Source organism: Chiloscyllium punctatum, chromosome 31 (assembly GCF_047496795.1).
Source record: "Chiloscyllium punctatum isolate Juve2018m chromosome 31, sChiPun1.3, whole genome shotgun sequence".
Classification (NCBI taxonomy): Eukaryota; Metazoa; Chordata; class Chondrichthyes; order Orectolobiformes; family Hemiscylliidae; genus Chiloscyllium; species Chiloscyllium punctatum.
This window is the reverse complement of record NC_092769.1, coordinates 74,325,367-74,346,061: the sequence shown is the minus strand read 5'-3', so window position 1 is coordinate 74,346,061 and position 20,695 is coordinate 74,325,367. Positions and strand designations below refer to the sequence as shown.

Sequence of the window (20,695 nt, the reverse complement as noted above, 5' to 3'; positions counted from 1 at the left end):
CTTCTTTGTCCATTACATCCCGGGAGCAGAGAAACTACGTTATGTTCTTTGCAGTCTGCAACACGTTATCAGTGAGGATGAACACCTCCATTTCTCACCCTTACACAACCGTCAAACCTTAAACAGACCATTGCTTGCAGTAAACTGCCTAGCCTTCAGAATAACATCAACCACAAGACCATACAATCCTGTTGTGGCAACAACTGCAAGAGGCCTCAGAGTATCGAACTGGATACTACCATTACACGTGGGGACACCACACACCACATGTGCAACAGGTACTCATGTGACTCAGCCAACATTGTCTATCTCATTCACTACAGTCAAGGATGCCCAGAGGCATGGTATATTGGTAAGGCCAGGCAGACATTACGATAACAGATGAATGAACACCATGCAATTATTGCCAGACAGGGATGTTCCCTCCTAGTCAGGGAACACTTCAGCAATCAAGGTCATTTGGCTTCAGATCTTCAGGTGACCGTCCTCTAAGCTGGACTTTGGGATACACAACAAGGCAGAGTCGCCAAGCAGAGGCTGATAACTACTTTCGGTACCAATGAGGACGGCCTCAATCGATCTTGGGTTCGTGTCACATTACAGGTGATCCCACTACACTATACACTTCACTCACACACAAGCACACATACACACAATCACATTGACACAGACCCAGTCTCATACACACGTTCTCTCACAGACAGACACACATTCTTGCACAGACATATACTCTGTCAGCCATGTGCGCACACACATTCTCACATGCACATATAAGTTTATGGAGTGAATTTGCATTTGCAGATATTCTATTTTATTCAAAAAGCACACAATCTGTAGGCAGTCTATGTCGCATTTTACCAATTCCTACTTTGGAAATAGAACCAGTCTGACTCAAGGTTAGGATACAGACTGATGCTAACTTCACATCTTTTAATGTATAGTCTGAGCTGAGATGTCACCTTATTTTTATAAAATATTAAGTTTTCTCAGGAATGTGACTTGAAAGAAGTTCTGAGATTTACATATTAATGAATCAAAATCTGCAACCCCATTCTATGTGATTAAAGACTTAACAGCAATCTAGGTTTGTTCAATACATCACATCAGTTGTATGACCCTTTGATCTTCTACTATAAATCTATGTCCTATGATCATAGCGTCAGAGGCTGAGGGGTGACCTTATAGAGGTTTACAAAATTATGAGGGGCATGGATAGGATAAATAGACAAAGTCTTTTCCCTGGGGTCAGGGAGTCCAGAACTAGAGGGAATAAGTTTAGGGTGAGAGGGGAAAGATAAAAGAGACCTAAGGGGCAACTTTTTCACATAGTGTATGGAATGAGCTGCCAGAGGATGTGGTGGAGGCTGGTACAATTGCAACATTTAAGAGGCATTTGGATGGGTATATGAATAGGAAGGGTTTGGAGGGATATGGGCCGGGTGCTGGCAGGAGGGACTAGATTGGGTTGGGATATCTGGTCGGCGTGAACGGGTTGGACCAAAGGGTCTGTTTCCATGCTGTACATCTCTATGACTCTATGATCCTTGTCCCACTAGCTACCTGACAAAGGAGCAGCGCTCCGTAAGTGCATACTGCTAAATAAACCTGTTGGACTGTAATCTGGTGCTGTGATTTCTAACTATATACGCCTGAATACAACACTGGCACTTCCACATCCACACTGTAGGTATTGTATATAATGGGCTGAAGGGCCCACTTCTGCACTGGAACAAAAGTTCAGTAAATCTCTACATGCCATTGAGTATAGGCCATGTGCTCAATAAATGGGTTTTGAGGAGATAGATGCTTGATGGCTTTTTTTCTCCCTGTGCTCTAACTGCTCTGGGACATGCATTTAGAAAGAGTTCCATGAAGAATTCTCAAACTAAAATAGAAGCAGAATAAATTAATATTCCTAATAGATCATTTGGTTGACATTATAAATCATAAGAAGACATTTTTTAACATGTTATATAAAAGCTTACTGTACTTTGACTGAAGAACAAATAAAACTCCTGAACAGGTAAAATTTAACAGGATAGTTCAACTTCCAGGAGAATTCATGAACAATTTCATTATAGTTTGGGATTACTTTATCTGAAAACTTCAGTACCAACAGTTTTTCTGATAAAGGATATTTTTGGTTTTTGGATTCACTTATCCTGTAGACCTGTTCAGTCAATTTGGGCCCTTTCAAAAAGAATAATTTGGCCACTTCACTCCATCCACTTGCTAGAAACATAAAGAGTTGAAAGCAGGTGGTATTGGTGGGGGTGGGGGGGAAGGGGCAATAGATCCACTAGGCCAGGGGATTTATCTATTTCTGTTTTTCAAGAAATCTAGTATTACCTCCCTCTTGGTACAGTCAATTCTTCTATAATGCGATGCTTGCATACATGTGCAACCCTGCATTATAGAAAAATGACACTTTAGAGATGTACAGCATGGAAACAGACCCTTCGGTCCAACCTGTCCATGCTGACCACATATCCCAACCCAATCTAGTCCCACCTGCCAGCACCTGGCCCATATCCCTCCAAACCCTTCCTATTCATATACCCATCCAAATATCTCTTTAATGTTGCAATTGTACCAGCCTCCACCACATCCTCTGCTTAGTGTTGGTATGTGTATGGAATGAGCTGCCAGAGGAAATGGTGGAGGCTGTATCATTTAAAAGGCATCTGGATGGGTATATGATTAGAAAGGATTTGGAGGGGATATGGGCCAGGTGCTGGCAAGTGGGACGAGATTGGGTTAGGATATCGGGTCAGCATGGACAAGTTCGACTGAAGGGTCTGTTTCCGTGCAGTACATCTCTTATGACTACTCCAGAGTGGCTTGGAAATTGGGACACTGAGTATATTTAAGGTGGACACGGGCAGATTTTTAATCATTTTAACAGGGATAGGCATGACCTAATGGTATTATCACTAGACTGTTAACCCAGTTAATATTCTAGGTGCAAATCCCAACATTGCTGATGATATAATTTGAATTAATTTTTTTAAAAAATCTGGAATTAAGAGTCTAGTGATGACCACGAATCCATTCTTGATTGTCAGAATCCATTCTTGATTGCCCTTTACAGAAGGAGACTATCAACCTCATCTGGTCTGGTCTACACATGACTCCAAATCAACAGCAAATGCGGTTGACTCTTAACTACCATCTGGGCAATAAATGTTAGCCTGGTCAGCGCCTTCCTCATCCCGTTAACGAATAATCATTTAAAATTTTGACAGGTTGTGGGGGAGTGGGGCAACGAACGGAGTTGAGAATGGCGGCACGGTGACTCAGTGGTTAGCACTGCTGCCTCAAAGAACCAGGGACCCGGGTGCGATTCCAGTCTCGGGCAACTGTCTGTGTGGAGTTTGCACGTTCTCCCAGTGATCGGCGCGGGTTTCCTCCCACAGTCCAAAGATGTGCAGGTCAGGTGAATTAGAGCCATAGAGATGTACAGCATGGAAACAGACCCTTCGGTCCAACCCGTCCATGCCAACCAGATATCCCAACCCAATCTAGTCCCACCTGCCAGCACCCGGCCCACATCCCTCCAAAACCTTCCTATTCATATACCCATCCAAATATCTCTTAAATGTTGCAATTATACCAGCCTCCACCACATCCTCTGGCAGCTCATGCCATACACGTACCCCCCCTCTGTGTGAAAAAGTTGCCCCTTAGGTCTCTTTTATATCTTTCCCCTCCACCCTAATCCTTTAGTTCTGGACTGCCTGACCCCAGGAAAAAGACTTTGTCTATTTATCCTTTCCATGCCCCTCATAATTTTGTAAACCTCTATAAAGTCACCCCTCAGCCTCCGATGCTCCAGGGAAAACAGACCCAGTCTGTTCAGCCTCTCCCTGCAGCTCAAATCCTCGAACCCTGGCAACGTCTTTGTAAATCTTTTCTGAACCCTTTCAAGTTTCACAACATCTTTCCAATAGGAAGGAGACCAGAATTGCACGCAATATTCCAACAGTGGCCTCACCAATGTCCTGAACAGCTGCAACATGATCTCCCAACTCCAGTAGACAATACTCTGACCAATAAAGGAAAGCATACCAAACACCTTCTTCACTATCCTATCTACCTACGACTCCACTTTCAAGGAGCTATGAACCTGCACTCCAAGGTCTCTTTGTTCAGCAACATTCCCTAGGACCTTACCATTAAGTGTACAAGTCCTGCTAAGATTTGCTTTCCCAAAATTTCCCTCGCATTTATCTGAATTAAACTCCATCTGCCACTTCTCTGCCCATTGGCCCATCTGGTCCAAATCCTGTTGTAATCTGAGGTAACCCTCTTCGCTGTCCACTACACCTCCAATTTTGGTGTCATCTACAAACTTACTAACTGTACCTCTTATGCTCGCATCCAAATCATTTATGTACATGACAAAAAGTAGAGGGCCCAGCACCGATATTTGTGACACTTCACTGGTCACAGGCCTCCAGTCTGAAAAACTACCCTCCACCACACCCCTCGGTCTTCTACCTTTGAGCCAGTTCTGTATCCAAATGGCTAGTTCTCCTTGTATTCCATGAGATCTAACCTTACTAATCAGTCTCCCGTGGGGAACCTTGTCAAACGCCCTACTGAAGTCCATATAGATCACATCTAATGCTCTGTCCTCATCAATCCTCTTTGTTACTTCTTCAAAAAACTCAATCAAGTTTGTGAGACATGATTTCCCACACACAAAGCCATGTTGACTATCCTGAATCAGTCCTTGCCTTTCCAAGTACATGTAGATCCTGTCCCTCAGGATTCCCTCCAACAACTTGCCCACCACTGAGGTCAGGCTCACCGGTCTATAGTTCCCTGGCTTGTCTTTAACACCCTTCTTAAACAGTGGCACCACGTTTGCCAACCTCCTGTCTTTCGGCACCTCACGTGTGACTATCGATGATACAAATATCTCAGCAAGAGGCCCAGCAATCACTTCTCTAGCTTCCCACAGAGTTCTCAGGTACACCTGATCAGATCATGGGGATTTATCCACCTTTAACCGTTTCAAGACATCCAGCACTTCCTCCTCTGTAATCTGGACATTTTGCAAGATATCATCATCTATTTCACTACAGTCTATATCTTTCATATCGTTTTCCACAGTAAATACTGATGCAAGATATTGGCCATGCTAAATTGCCCACAGTGTTAGGTGCATCAGTCAGAGGGAAAAAGTGAGGACTGCAGATGCTGGACATCAGAGCTGAAAATGTGTTGCTGGAAAAGCGCAGCAGGTCAGGCAGCATCCGAGGAGCAGGGGAAATCGACGTTTCGGGCACGAGCCCTTCTTCAGGAATGAGGAAAGTGTGTCCAGCAGGCTAAGATAAAAGGTAGGGAGGAGGGGCGTTGGAAATGCGATAGGCGGAAGGAGGTCAAGGTGAGGGTGATAGGCGGGAGTGGGGGTGGGGGGCGGAGAGGTCAGGAAGAAGATTGCAGGTTAGGAAGGTGGTGCTGAGTTCGAGGGTTGGGACTGAGACAAGGTCGGGGGGGGGGGGGGGGAGGGGAAATGAGGAAACTGGAGAAATCTGAGTTCATCCCTTGTGGTTGGAGGGTTCCTCAATGGAAGATGAGGCGCTCTTCCTCCAACCGTCGTGTTGCTATGGTCTGGCGATGGAGGAGTCCAAGGACCTGCATGTCCTTGGTGGGGGGGGGGGGGGGGAAGTTGAAGTGTTGAGCCAGGGGGTGGTTGGCCCGTCCGGGTCAGATGGAAATGGGTCTGGCTGGGTTACTCTTCGGAGGGTCGGTGTGGACATGTTGGGCTGAAGGGCCTGTTTACCACACTGTAGGGAATCCACTGTAGCACTGAATAGCCTACTCCGAGTTCTTACGTTCCGTCTGCATGTGGACGGTGGAGGTGAAGGAGGGCGAGAAGCCGTTATCCTGACGGGAGCCGGCGATGTACGTCTTCGGAAAAAGGGTAAAGGTCTCAGCGCTGCCACTCTCACTGAGGGAGAAAGATGGCGCCGCCAAGCTGGCGGCGGGCGACGCCCGGAAGGTGCTGGAAGAGGGTCACGTGGCTTGGAGCGCGGGCGGGAACGTGACGTAATTGCGCGCGTGACGTCCCAGCGTCGGTTGAGCACGTGATCGCAACCATCCCTCAGCCTTCCCCGCTCCATTTTCGCTTCAAATCGCCGCTCGGTGCCGTGGAACGGCGGCCGGAGGTTCGACTCTTTTCTGACAGAGAGAAATTCTCTTCTCCTCCAGATTTTTTAAAAGTGCTCTTCAGTTGTGCCGACGATGTTTTATCATGTGAGTGGTTCGTTTTGGCCCGTCTCGGGAGGGCAGAGTGGTTAAAAACCCAGCGGTGACGGGGAGGGGGGGGGATGGGCGGCCGCGTAACGACGCGGCGTGATGACGACGTGGGGTGGGCGTGATCAAGTCGCGTGATGAGGTCATTGATTGATACCCACTCTGACCTATGGAGGTGAAGCGCCTGAATGATTGATCGCTGTTTCGGCAAATGGGAAGCAGGGGGCGTGGGCGGAAGGTGTCCTCCTCCTCCTCCTCCCCAAATAACAAGGCAGTCTTGCCGCAGCTGAAAATCTGTCTGAAAAGCAGTGCGGGTTAGTTCAGTTGGCTGGACGGCTGGTTTCGACGTGCACAATGACGCCCCATACTGGCTGAGGTTACTGTGGAGGATCACAGAATCCCTACAGTGTGGAAGCAGGCCATTCGACCACTGGGTCTGTACTGTACCCTCCAAAACAGGCATCACACTCGCACTCCCGTTTCTTGCAGCCCCATGTTTTCCATGGCTGACCCACCAAGCCTGCACATCTGTGGACGCTGTGGGGTAACTTAGCATGGCCACTCCGCCCTAACCCGCACATCTTTGGATTGAGTGGGAAGAAACCAGGCCACCCAGAGGAAAACCCGCACTGACACAAGGAGATTGCGCAAACTCCATGCAGACTGTTGCCTGAGATTAGATTCCCTACAGTGTGGAAACAGTCCTTTTTGGCCAAACTAATCCACACCGACCCTCCAATTTAGCATGTCCAATTCACCCACCCTGCACATCTTTGGACTGTGGGAGGAAACCGGAGCACCAGGAGGAAACCCAGGAAGACACGGGCAATGTGCAAACACCACACAGACAGTCCCCCGAGGCTAGAATTGAGCCTGAGTCCCTGGTGCTGTGAGGCAGCAGTGCTTGCCACCGTGCCACCCCTGCCGGAATTCTTGGTGCTGTGCGGCAGGAGTGCTAACCACTGAGCCACTGTGCAACCTCACGGATCTTCCTTCTCAACCACTTGGTGGTCCTCTCGTTAAACTTGCCACCTAATCCTCTCTCCCTAATAAGAGAGCAGCCCTATGGGGCTGGGCAGCGGTTGGGGGGTGAATGGGTTTGGGGGCAGGTGCACACATGGGGTGTGCCGCTGCCTAGTGTCCTGAAATGAGCAGACATCACAGAAAACTCTGAGACCTAGAGGAAATCAGTTAAATGAATAAACAATTGTCTGAATGAAGTAGTGCCCGCCCATCTCATTTGATAATCAAGGTTCCTCAGTAAATGACATCACCTTCGGGAGCATTGATATACAGAGGATCTTGGCTGCTAGTTCATAACTCCTGAAAGTGGCAATACAAGTGGATAAGGTGGTTACAAAATGGTGTATGGCATGCTTGCCTTCCTTAGTGGGGCATTGAATATAAAGTTTAGCAAGTCACTTTGCAGCAGTATAAAACTTTAAAGTTAGGCCACATTTGGAGCATCTTGTGCAGTTACAGTTACCACACTAAAGGAAGAAAGTGGCGATTTAGAGAGGATGCATAAGAGGATTACCAGGTTGGAATGTATTAGTTAGGAGTGGTTGGACAAACTTGGATTGTTTTTGCTAGAGTGTTGGGAGTCTGAAAGAGATAAGACTGAGAGGTGTGGATAGGCCTCAAGAGTAAAAATGTAAAGTGTCAGGGGCATAGATTTAAGTTAAGGGGCAAGGTTTAAAGGAGATGTGAGAGCAAGTGTTTTTTTTACACAGATGGTGGGTGCCTGAAATGCACTACCAGGAGAGATGGTAGAAGCAGATATGATAGCAATGTTTAAGAGTCAGTTAGATACATGAATAGGCAGGGAAGTGAGGAATGCAGACCATGAGCAGGCAGATGGGATTAAAATAGTTGTAAAATGGCGTCATGGTCACCACAGACATGGTGGGCCAAAGGGCCTGTTCCTGAACTGTACTGTTCTGTCTTCTACTTCTGAGTTGGTCTGTTCCTGAACCCTGTTTATAATTTTATTCCACATTTATTGAATAACTAAATTAAGATCTGACCTCTGCCAAGGTGTGGTTTGACCCTGAATCTGAATTAATTGTACAGGGTCTGGATCATTTGACCAATGATAACTGTTGTGCTATTGTTACTGAAAAATAAGACAACTGCTGTAGTCATATTGTTTACAGGATAAATATTGAGCATCACACCAGGAGATCATGCCACTCCTTTTAAATGTGACCTTTTGCATTCACCCAAGAGGTTAAATAATTCTTAGTCAAGGTGATAAATCTGAAACGTTAACTGAGTTTCTCTCTCCACTGTTGCTGTTGGACATTCTGGTTATTTCCTACATTTTCTTTTTTTTCCATCATAAGAGGGTTACTGATATCAGACTGTTCCAACAGTGCAGCACCCCCAGGCTTGCTAGTGAACATTGACACTGAATCGAGGCTGACAACGTTGTCTCTGTCACTGAACAGACAAAGTGAGCCCACTCTTCCCTATGTAACTTTCCCCACCCCCCACCCCCCCTCCACCACCACCACCACCACCACCACCACCACCACCACCACCACCAAGTGATGTGTTGGGATGTGAAGGACACAGTTCAGAGTAATGCCAGGTGAAGTGGAGGTTGACAGAAAGGGAAGATACTTCAGAGGCCTTGGTGATAATTTTGTAACCATATGCCCGTTTCCAGCTTTTCTAGACCCATCTTCTATTTCTTCACTTGGCCTAGTCTTATCTCCTCTAGGACTTGCCATTGCTGTTTAAGTACAAGGGATTGCTCATTTAAGACAGGCAGTGAAGTTTTTGTTTTGCTCAGGTGGTTAATAATCTTAGAACACACTCTTTCTTTCTCAAAAGGTTGTGGAGGCAGTCTTTGAATATTTCAAGGGTAGATAGATTCTTGATGAGCAAGGAGGTGAAAGTTTATGGAGGGAGACAGGACTATGGATTCAAGATTGCAATCAAATCAGCTATGATCTTAGCAGGCTTAATGTGGTGGAAGGCCTACTCTACACCAAGTTGTCTGATACCACAAAAACGACGTGAAGGTAGGTTGTTTGGTCCATCAAACCTGCTCTGCCATTCAATCCGATCAAGATTCACCACCCTCTGAGTGTAGAAATGTCTTCTCATCCTCCTCCTCAGTCCTAAGTAATTGGCTCCTCCACACAGTGGCCAGGCGGTAGCTTGTGCCCTGTCCAATCCCTTTCAAAGTCTTGTCTGTTTCAATGCGATCGGGGACTGTGAAATCTTTTGTCTCAATCTTTTGAACTCTGAGAATATTTGACGCAGATTACTCCCTTATGATATAATCTTGCCTACTTGATACCCCATCACAGACCTTCTCCTTCCCTACCTCTAATTAATTCAAGACCAAAGTTGATTGGACTTTTGAGGAACTGGGAAATAATTTGACCATCTGAAATTCTAGTCATTAAGGACAAAAAAGCAGCATTTTTAAATTTGTGCTTTCCTTTTCTATGTTTAGATTTCTTTGGAACATGAAATTCTGCTGCATCCTCGATATTTTGGTCCTAACCTGCTCAACACTGTCAAACAGAAGTTGTTCACTGAGGTCGAGGGAACTTGCACTGGAAAGTGAGTGACACCATTTTACAATAGAAAAACCTTGAGTCTGAATATTGTGAAGACCTAGTGGCATCATGGTCATGTCTCTGGATTAGTGTCCCAGAGACTCAGCTAATGCCCTGGGGACCAGGTTTGGAATTCCACAGCTGATGCATTCAATTAATAACTCTGCAATTGATCTCCTTCCTGGTGGCTGTGAAACCTTTGTCAATTGTTGTAAAAACCCATCTGGTTCACTAATATCCCTTAGGGAAGGAGATCTTATCCACCTCAATGAGGTGTACTTTTAACTCTCCCTCTGCAATGAATTAGAGTGATTAGCACAGCTGCCTCACAGAGCCAGGAACCCGGGTTCGATTCCACCCTTGGGTGAACTGTCTACGTGGAGTTTGCACATTCTCCCCGTGTCTGCGTGGCTTCCTTCAGAGTGCTTCGGTTTCCTCCCACAGTCCAAAGATGTGCCGGTTACAGGGATACAGGGATAGCATGTGGGGTCGGTGTGGACCTAATAGGCTGAATGGCCTGTTTTCACACTGGTGGGATTCCATGATTCTATAATTGAGCCACTCAATCCAAGGGGTAATAAATTGCTGGCCTTGCCAGTGTTGCACACATCCTGAGATAGAATACAGCGGGGAGGGGTGTTTTCTCCAATCTGAGTTATGATAGATACAGTGATAATGAAAACTGCTTGACAGTTATTTCTTTTATCTTTCATTCATTCTTATGGTGATGTCATAGCGGGCAAGAATAATATTTATTGTTCATTCCATTGGCCATTTTCCCCAAGTCTCCTCTGGCTATGAGAGTAGTGCTCTCAGCTCTGACTCTCTGGTTCTCATGTTCCACTCCGGGGTAGCAAGCACAAACATGCCAGGCTGACTTGCTCTACATCACAGCACTGATAGAGCGTTGCCCCATTGGAAGTGCTACCTTGTGAAAGGGATGCTAAACTTGCGATTCTCGCACCCACTTCGGCAGGTATGAAATTTCCTGTAGGAACCATCCCTCCACATTAATTCTATCTCCTCTAGCTGCCATATCCCCATAATTACCTTATCCCCTATAGCAACCATTCCCTGCATAGTTTCCCTATTTCCTATGGAAACCTTACCCCCCCCAGTAAGGGGAGGCAATGGCCTGGTCGTGTTATCGCTGGATTGTTAATCCAAGTAACTTTCTGGGGACCCAGATTCAAATCCTGCCACAGCAGTTGGTGGAATTTGTCTTCAGTAAATATCTGAAACTAAGAGTCTAATGACAGCCATGAATCCATTACTGATTGTTGGAAAAACCCATCTGGCTCACAATATCCTTTGGGGAAAGGAACTGCAGTCCTTACCTGCTCTGGCCTACGTGGGACTCCAGACCCATAGCAATGTGGTTGACTCTTCACTGCTCTCTTTGTAATTAGGGTTGGGCAATAAATGCTGGGCTTGGCCAGTGACGCTGTCATCCCATGAACGAATTGAAAAATAAAGGAACCCAGGTATGCTGTTCCTCAAAGAGGTGTTGGGCCGAGGGGAGGGTGGGTTGGATCTTTCAACTCTTCCGGTGTCCTGTGGTCTAACACTTGCCCTTCAATCCGTGTCACATTTCCTACACTACACCAATGCCTTTCCCTTCAAAAGTACAGGTTGTAAGCGACTTTGCACCTCAGGTGGTGAAGGATGCGGCCCCTCTGATGCTCACTATGTGCTGTCAGGATTCCATCCTCCCTCAGCTACCTCTCCTGGGATGCGTGAAGTCCTGTCTCCATATGGCCAGAAGATTCTGTATTGATATGCAACCTAATCATCGCTGAAATGAGACACAGGGCTGACTCTTCTCATCTTGCACTCATCAGGACTGGGGCACAAGAAAACAAATTTAGAAAGAGAATTCAAGTCAGCATCCTCTTCTCATGCTGTATAAATTGGTGTTACCTGAAACGCTGGGGGCTGATGGTGACCTAGTGATAATGGTGACCTCGTGATAATGGAGTGTGCTATCACTTTCTGGTCATATTGCTCCCCTGGCCACAACATAAAATAATTTTCTCCGTTAACTATGTTATCAATTGTATTTTTGTTTCTGATTGGTTTACAATATGTAAAGCAGCAGTCCGATTCCTTTTGAATAAACCACAATGTTATTGACTTATTGTGACAATAGGCAAAGATAAGCTTTGGAAGGATAAATGTTTATTCTTCCAAATATTCCCAAAGCAACAGCAACACCAATTTCTCGCTTTCTCTCTTGCTCTCCCCCTCAAAGGCAGATGGTGAGCTGGTCACTTTCTGTCAATGTGCTGGGCACTTCATCCACTGATTCAAATGTTTATTTGTGACAATGTTCCCCATACTTTGGGGAGAGGGCAAGGAAGTGGCAAGCTCCCAGCACAAAGGTCCACATAGCCGTATCCTTGTGCTGTGTGATCCAGTGGATTCGAATCATCAAGACCAACTTAAGATCTCAGTGTGATTTTGTGATGACACTGTGCTTCAGTGAGATTGTAACCTGCTTTTGTCTGCTCTATTGCTTATTTACTATTTTTTTTTTGCAGGTATGGATTTGTCATTGCTGTCACCACCATAGACAACATTGGGGCTGGGGTAATTCAGCCAGGCCGTGGATTTGTGCTCTACCCTGTCAAGTACAAGGCCATAGTGTTTCGGCCATTTAAAGGCGAGGTGGTTGATGCTGTGGTCACTCAAGTTAACAAGGTATAATCTCTGGGTATATAGTGAAGTACTTTTGTTATCTTTATTTGCTCTGAGATTATCTTCCTCTCAAATTGAGTGAGGTGGAAGACTAAAAGGGAAGAAGCCTTTGACCTTCTCAGTCTGACTCTCGCGAGAAAGGCTTGAAGAGCCTGTGTCCACACCTTCACACACTGTCCTTCTTTGTTTCGCCCAAATGGTAGAGATTAGATTAGATTAGATTAGATTACTTACAGTGTGGAAACAGGCCCTTCGGCCCAACAAGTCCACACCGCCCCGCCGAAGCGCAACCCACCCATACCCCTATATTTACCCCTTACCTAACACTACGGGCAATTTAGCATAGCCAATCCACCTGACCTGCACATCTTTGGACTGTGGGAGGAAACCGGAGCACCCGGAGGAAACCCACGCAGACACGGGGAGAACGTGCAAACTCCACACAGTCAGTCGCCTGAGGCGGGAACTGAACCCGGGTCTCAGGCGCTGTGAGGCAGCAGTGCTAACCACTGTGCCACCGTGCCGCTGGTATTTCAGCTGAGATCAACTTTCAATCAGAATGCCCTGGGATCAGACAGTCCATGACAGCAATGCACGTCACTTTAAGAGTAAAACAGAAGAATATTTTCTATTTAATGTGATCAGAGATGTTATTACACAGCTCTGGAGTAGGTGGGCCTTGAATCTAGGCCTCTTGGCTCTGAGGTTGGGATACTACCACTGGACCACAGAGCCCCAAAGGTAAAGCAGTTCTAGAGTTGGTTGAGAGCAGGTGGTACTCGGGGACTTCCTATTATTGGTTAATTTTGGCGGGGAGGAGAGGAGGGTGTGCTGGCATAGTATTAATGTCACTAGACTGGCAATCTACATGCTCAGTCTATTGCTTCAGGCACAGGGTTTCAAATCCCACCATTGTCAGAGGGTGAAATTTGAATTCAATAAAAGTCTTGGCTAGTTTGGTGGTTTCTTAAGATATTTTTTTTTAAAAGCTGGGTCTTCTCCAATGAGAAGTCGGCTCCTGGACAGAGAAAGGGTTCACCAGGGAAAGGTGGCAACTGGTGCTTATGCTAAACTGAAGATTTACAATGAAACCCTTGTAAGTCTCTGAAAATCTCTTGCTGCCTAATTCAACACATGATTATTGGTCTGTTAAAAGACAAACCCCACACTCTGGAGAAGGCTCAACAGTAGGCAGCACCTGACAGTCTCATGTAATCCTGAGAAACCACTGCACTGACGATGTCCTTCCCTTTGAAATGAGCCATCTCCTGTTCTTGGGACATACTAAGGATGTAATCAGATGTGTTACAAAGATGGCTTCACTCCTTTCATGCATCATTAAGGGAAGGCAGTGGTGCTGTAGTAATGACACAGGACTAATAATCTCAGGCAAATATTCTGGGGACATGGCTTTGATCCCGTCCTAGCACACGTAAAAGCTGAATTCCGTTTTGGAAAGGAAACTGGAATAAAGGTTGGTGAAATATGACTGTAGAACTGCTGTGATTGACATAACAACCAAGGAAAGTCTGCTATCTTTACTTGGTCTGGCCAACATGTGATTCCAGACATGCAATATGTTGACTCTTAATCGCTGTCTGGACAGTTTGGGCTGGGCCATAAATACTGATCCAGTCAGCAGTATATATATTCCATGAACTAATAAATGCAGTAATAATTCTTCACTGTAATCACTTGGTCAGTGGTGGCAAAACCTTTCATGGATTTTAGTTGTGAAGGTCTGACTACCGTGTAACTGTACAGTATTTATTCAGCAAGGTATGATTCGTTCACTGTGGTCCTGATTGATTGTGGGTTTCTTTTATGACACAGGTTGGACTTTTCACAGAAATTGGGCCCATGTCCTGCTTCATCTCAAGACATGTGAGTTGCCACATTCAAAACAACACCTCCATTTAGCTGGTGAATGTGCTATAGTTGCTACAGTAATCCAGAGAAGATGGATTCAGATTTCTTGAGCATTTTGAGAATTCGGGTAACAGTGACTGTTGAGCCTGTCATTAATCTTTCACCATGTCTTCTTGTCTCCCAGTCAATTCCATCGGAAATGGAGTTTGATCCCAATTCCAACCCTCCCTGTTACAAGACCAGTGATGAGGTATGTATAAGACATTTGTTAGACTTCAGCTGGAGTATTGTGTACAGTTCTGGGCACCACATCTTATGAAGCATGTGAATGTGTTAGAGAGTGCCAGGTGCTAATGTCACTGGTAATCCAGAGACATGGGCTAATATGTTGGTGACACTAGTTCAAGTCTTACCATGGTAGTGTTGAAATTTTAGATTAAAATGATTAATTTGAAAGGTAGGGTCAAAAATGGCGACCGTTAAGCTATTGTCAGTTATCATTAAAAAAATCCACTGGTTCACTAATGTCCTATTAGGGAAGGAGATTTTTCTGTCCTTATCCAATCTGGCTACTTGTGACTGCAGACCAACAGCAATGTGGTTGACTCCAACTGCCCTCTGGAATGGCTGAGTGTTCCACTTAGACCAAGGGCGATTAGGAATGTGCAACAACCAGCAACATAAAAATATTAAATGACCAGGAGCAGAGTAACAAAATCAAAATGAAACTTAACAAATTTGTTAAAATGCCATTTTGGAGGCATGTGATACACTGCAACCTCTGGCATCCACCAGTCAGCCTTGATGCTGTGTTCTTTGTCAAAAATAAAATTCCATTTTAAATAAAAATAACAAAAGGGAAACTGTGTGACATAAATCAAATGTTCAAAATGAGTTGAAAAAGTACTTAAGGTGGCAACAGTACAGTCCAGCTCCTGTGAAAGGCCTGTAGTGTGCCAGTGGACACTATGTGTCCCCTTTCCAAGGACACCCAATCTATTTTTTTGTTAATTTTATTCCACTTATTTGGATATGCTGTGATGCACACCCTTGGGGCAAGGTTGGACCTGAACTCCAGAATGTTTGGGCTCAGATAGCGACATGAGCACAACACCACATGCTCTTGTACCTTTTTCTGTGCTTTTGAAATAATTGATATTAGACCAATTTACAGAGGAACCTCGATTATCTGAACAAGATGGAAGGGCGGTATTTTGTTCGGATAATTAATTATTCAGTTAATAGATTTAAATGCCTTTCCTCTGAGGCTAGGAGTTTTTAAGTCTGCTCCCCATTCAGGAGACTAGGAAGGAGCACACCGCATGCGAGCCACCCCCACCCCACTGACCAACAATGCCCCCACCGCTCCACCAATCCCATACTACAGCACCATCACCACACACACACATACACAACCCCCCACCCCCACCCCGGCAGCTGGACTGGACAAGATTGCTACTGCTGCCTTTGTTGGGTAAGTCTCTCCATGTAGCACACGCAACTTTTTGCTGCAACCTTTTGACAGGTTCCACCTTTGCCCCATACAAGACAATGTTGGAGAGATTATCTGGGAAGGGGGGGTTTCGGGTACACCCCTCTGTAGAACTCCAGGAAAAGTGTGGGGGGTGGGGAGAGAGAGAGAGTGGAAGGTCAGTCATTTGGAGACGGTGCCTGTTTAATTACTGTAAACAAAACACGCGATCAATGTTGGAAACACGTCTTTGATGTAATGTTTCTATCAGGATCTTGAGATCCAAATTAAAAGTGAACAGTACTTTTAAGTGCTGAAAAATGTGTTGCTGGAAAAGCGCAGCAGGTCAGGCAGCATCCAAGGAGCAGGAGAATCGATGCAGTACTTTTAAGTGGAACTGTCATAAAAATGAGCATGCTCCAATGATAAATCTCCCTCTACCCTTTTTAATCATCCAATAAAAGAACTGTTAATCAAACTGGCAAGTAATAGCCCCTCAAAAAGCCACTGTACTGCTGTCAGCATCTCCATAACCCGCTCCATTTTCCAAGATATCTGCCCTCATAATTTTGGCCTCTAGTGCAATCCCAATTCTCATTGCCCACACAGAGCACTGTGGCCAGCTCAGATTTAGAAAGCAACTCTTCCCACTTCCCAAAAGGATTGAGGGCCCCCAGTCTCTATCCTCCTTAAACCTCTTCACTTCTCTACTTAGTTTTGAGGAGCTCTTAAAAAGGAACAAAGTCTGTCCAAATTCGTGGTAATCTCATCTAATATTGTGGCTTGGTGTCATGGTTTGATTATAATGTTCTTGTCAGATGTCTTGGATCACTTTGATTTTTGAAGTTGCCATATGAATATAACATCAGTAAAAAGTGCAGATCTCCTCACTCTGTGTGGCTTCACTTTCAGGACATCGTTATCCAACAAGATGATGAAATTCGACTGAAGGTAGTAGGAACTAGAGTTGATAAGAATGACATAGTAAGTACACGTCCCGATCCTCCACTGACTGGTTTATAATGGCTGTCTGTGTATTGGATGATTTAAGTGATCTTTTTTAAAAATATATATATTTTGCTCTATTTGTGCCTCTGTCAGTAAGTGTACTGAGACTGTTGGACCTTACTGAGGTAGGGTGTTAGAAATCAATTCTCGCTATTCCTGGTGTTATCACAGAAGTTAAAGATTTTTGTAAAGTGCACAAAGTTTCCCATTTTATCTGATTTTTTTTTTCAGACCAGGCTGATGGAAAGTGCAAATTCTTTCTGTGCTCAGCAAGAATTACTAATTAGAGATAGAGCCATAGCATGGAAACAGACCATTCGGTCCAACCTGTCCACGCCGACCAGATATCCCAACCCAATCTAGTCCCACCTGCCAGCACCCGGCCCATATCCCTCCAAACCCTTCCTATTCATATACCCATCCAAATGCCTTGTAAATGTTGCAATTGTACTAGCCTCCACCATATCCTCTGGCAGCTCATTCCATACACGTACCACCCTCTTTGTGAAAAAGTTGCCCCTTAGGTCTCTTTTATATCTTTCCCCTCTCTCCCTAAACCTATGCCCCCTAGTTCTGGACTCCCCAACCCCAGGGAAAAGACTTTGTCTATTTATCCTATCCATGCCCCTCATAATTTTGTAAACCTCTATAAGGTCACCCTCAGCCTCCGATGCTCCAGGAGAAAACAGCCCCAGCATGTTCAGCCTCTCCCTATAGCTCAAATCCTCTAATCCTGGCAACATCCTTGTAAATCTTTCCTGAACCCTTTCACAACATCCTTCCGATAGGAAGGAGACCAGAATTGCACACAATATTCCAACAGTGGCCTAACCAATGTCCTGAACAGCCGCAACATGATCTCCCAACTCCTGTACTCAATACTCTGCCCAATAAAAGAAAGCATACCTAACGCCACCTTCAGTATCCTATCTATCTGTGAGTCCACTTTCAAGGAGCTATGAACCACCTCTCCAAGGTCTCTTTATTCAGCAACACTCCCCAGGACCTTACCGTTAAGTGTATAAGTCCTGCTAAGATTTGCTTTCCCAAAATGCAGCACCTCACATTTATCTGAATTAAACTCCATCTGCCACTTCTCAGCCCATTGGCCCATCTGAGGTAACCCTCTTCGCTGTCCACTACACCTCCAATTTTGGTGTCATCTGCAAACTTACAAACTGTACCTCTTATGCTAGCATCCAAATCATTTATGTAAATTCTTAACAAGTACTTAAACTCTTACCTTCAGGTAAACAGTTACAAACAGTTGTTATGTAATAATATAATTAAAACTCTAGACTTATGAACCCCACCCTCTCTTTCACAAGCAGACTGATGCAAACGGACAGAAAATTGGTTATTAGATACAAGAAAACAGCTGAAGAAACAGTTCAGCAGTTTTTGTTCCCAGGTTCTGTTGAGATTATCCTAATGATTCTTCTGCTGGCCACGACCTTGCTTCAGTCGTCTTTCTCCTGATGCTTTCACTGGCTGGTTCACTTGTGAGAGGTCTCTGACGTAGAAATTAACAGCCATAGTTTACAATACAGTACTAACTAATTTTGACTGCACAGAATAGAGAGAGACAATTCCTGAGCTGGGGAAGAACTGAACATTCCCTGCCTCTCTGTCAATAACTTGTTTCCAGCTTCAAGCTATTCAGTTACCTGAGAACCAGTCTCTCAGATGTTGGCAGGCAAAAGGTCTCTGCTGTTGGTCACTAGTCCGTGACCAATCAAGTTGTTGCCAACAAGAGCAGCATCAGTACGCTCACAATCATCTTCAACTCGAACATCTATTACTTCTTGTTAGAGCTGTTTACATGATGCTTTGCTTGGGTAGTCACAGCGCAACAGCCTCACCTGCACTTAAAGACTCCATGCACAGTTTATTTCTGTGATGAGTGAGGTTCTCCCTCCAACCCCTGCCCCCCCCCCCCCCCCCCTCCCCAACAACCAACGTCTGCGTACAACAGCAAGTTCTGAAGAGAGAGCCATTCATCAGCACATTGATCTGTATGTGAGGAGCTTCCCTACAATTTGGGAGGGACATTAGTGAGGGAGTGTTAGTCCTCGTCTGTAGGGACTAACCCACACACAGGTGCCGGCTCCAGATGTACCTCTTCCACACATGGCTGAAGGTTCTACAATGTTTTGAAGAATGTCACAAGAACCAGCTGCTGGTATTTGGTCTTTCCGTTGAGGGTTATTTGTTGCTCTGATAACCCGTGCTCTTCGTTTCCCTTCCAGTTCGCTATTGGTTCTCTGATGGATGATTACTTGGGTAAGTCTTGGTTTCTGTTGCTAAGTGTACAGTTGGGTGGTTTGAAGGGTGGCCGCGTGAGATTGAGTTGCGGGGAGTAACAGCTGAGGCCACAACCCCCACCCCACACACACACACACATACACTGGGCAGATGTGAATTAGTTTCACCATGTGAGAAGGAAGGTTCCCCGACTTATTGTCTGGGAGGGAGGGACAGATCAGAAAAGAGGCTGGGCAAATGGCGGGGGGGGAGGGGGGAGCGGTTTTAGGGAACAGCCGTCCACAATCTTCCGAGCAATGCTTTGAGGCTAATACCCTTCACGTTTCAGAATGGAAATGAGTTGGGGAAAGCTGTCTCAATCTCGCAGCGTTATGTTAGCTAGCATTGACATTTTAGTGACTGGGGTGTTTGCTCTGGGAGAAATCCTCTTTACTTGACTGTCAGCAACAGGAAGTGCCTTACTGGAGCCTGCAAAATTCTCTCACAGGGAAGGAAGGGCTGGATCTGTTTTTTTTAATTGTTTTGTGTATGTTGTGCATCGTGGCCCTTTTGATTAAACATTGTTCTTTCTTCCTGCACCAGGGTTGGTGAGCTAAAGTTGTCACCTGGCCTCCGACAATGAAGCGGGCAGCACCCAGAGACAATCTAGTTTCTTCCCCAGAGCGCCGTCCCTGTTTGATCACTCGCTCACTGGGGACCTCTGCCTGTGATTGCATCACAGTTATTACACCGAAGCCCCTGGTTCAAGCAGAATCTGAGAAACAGCAGCCTCATTTGACAGCCCAGGGTTACACCTTGCAAAACCTGCCCTAAACTGAATTTGACATGGCGTTCCTACTCTCCTCTTCTGACATTGGGCACATCTCTCTGTTGTCCTCCCCGCCCCCCCAAAAAAAAGCTTCTCCTTGCTGCCTTTCAATGGTGACTCAGTAAAACTGAAAAAAAGGCCCCTAGACTGACATGATTGATATCCGTTATGGTGCCTCATTCTGGAACACAAATTGCGAGTGCTGAATCTACCTTAAGTTTTGGACCCCACCAGCAGGCTGCAAGCACGTTCAAACCAGACCCTCTTCCACTCAGCTGTCCCGTTTCTTCATCTCGATCGGTTAATTGGTTTGTCAGGGATTTAAGATGTTGTCTGAGATCTTTTGATGTCTGGCATTGTCCTTTGGAATGCAAATGGAGATTTGAGATTCATATTTCTTTTTAAAAGCATTCCTCATTCTTTTGTATATATTTGTGGTAGGTTATTCTAATAAAGAAAATTTTTTATTGCACTGGAAAATTAGTGTTTTTGTTTTTTTTTGCACAAAATTTGCGTACTAAAGTTTGCAGATTCTTCAACTTCTGTGTAATTTACATCCTGAGTAGCTTTCCTATATTAAGGAGACCAGAACTGAATGCAGTAGTTTAACATATAGAAACTATTATTGTTTCTAGCTAGCTTGCTCTTCTACTCTTAATTTTAACTGCTTTGTTAATATTTCAGTTTTAAAAATATATTCTCTTAAATTGATTAAACTTAAGCTTGTCAATTAGTATA

At 45.1% G+C, this 20,695-nt stretch overlaps 1 protein-coding gene across 1 annotated transcript; it reads left to right on the top strand.

Annotated features, from left to right (window-relative positions):
- Window positions 1–6,085: 6,085 nt before the first annotated feature.
- On the top strand, window positions 6,086–20,437 carry polr2g (RNA polymerase II subunit G). Its single transcript, XM_072551103.1, has 8 exons — window positions 6,086–6,264; window positions 9,734–9,843; window positions 12,380–12,539; window positions 14,370–14,420; window positions 14,590–14,655; window positions 16,789–16,860; window positions 19,134–19,167; window positions 19,732–20,437. The coding sequence occupies exons 1-8, from the start codon at window positions 6,253–6,255 to the stop codon at window positions 19,743–19,745; spliced, it is 519 nt and encodes a 172-aa protein (XP_072407204.1). The 5' UTR covers window positions 6,086–6,252; the 3' UTR covers window positions 19,746–20,437.
- Window positions 20,438–20,695: the final 258 nt, after the last annotated feature.

What these genes read in the sequence shown, in the direction of transcription:
- polr2g (XM_072551103.1), top strand. An exon ending in TGGTCACTCAAGTTAACAAG is followed by an intron (nt 12,540 to 14,369) that starts GTATAATCTCTG and finishes TTTATGACACAG; the next exon opens with GTTGGACTTTTCACAGAAAT. An exon ending in GTTACAAGACCAGTGATGAG is followed by an intron (nt 14,656 to 16,788) that starts GTATGTATAAGA and finishes CTTCACTTTCAG; the next exon opens with GACATCGTTATCCAACAAGA.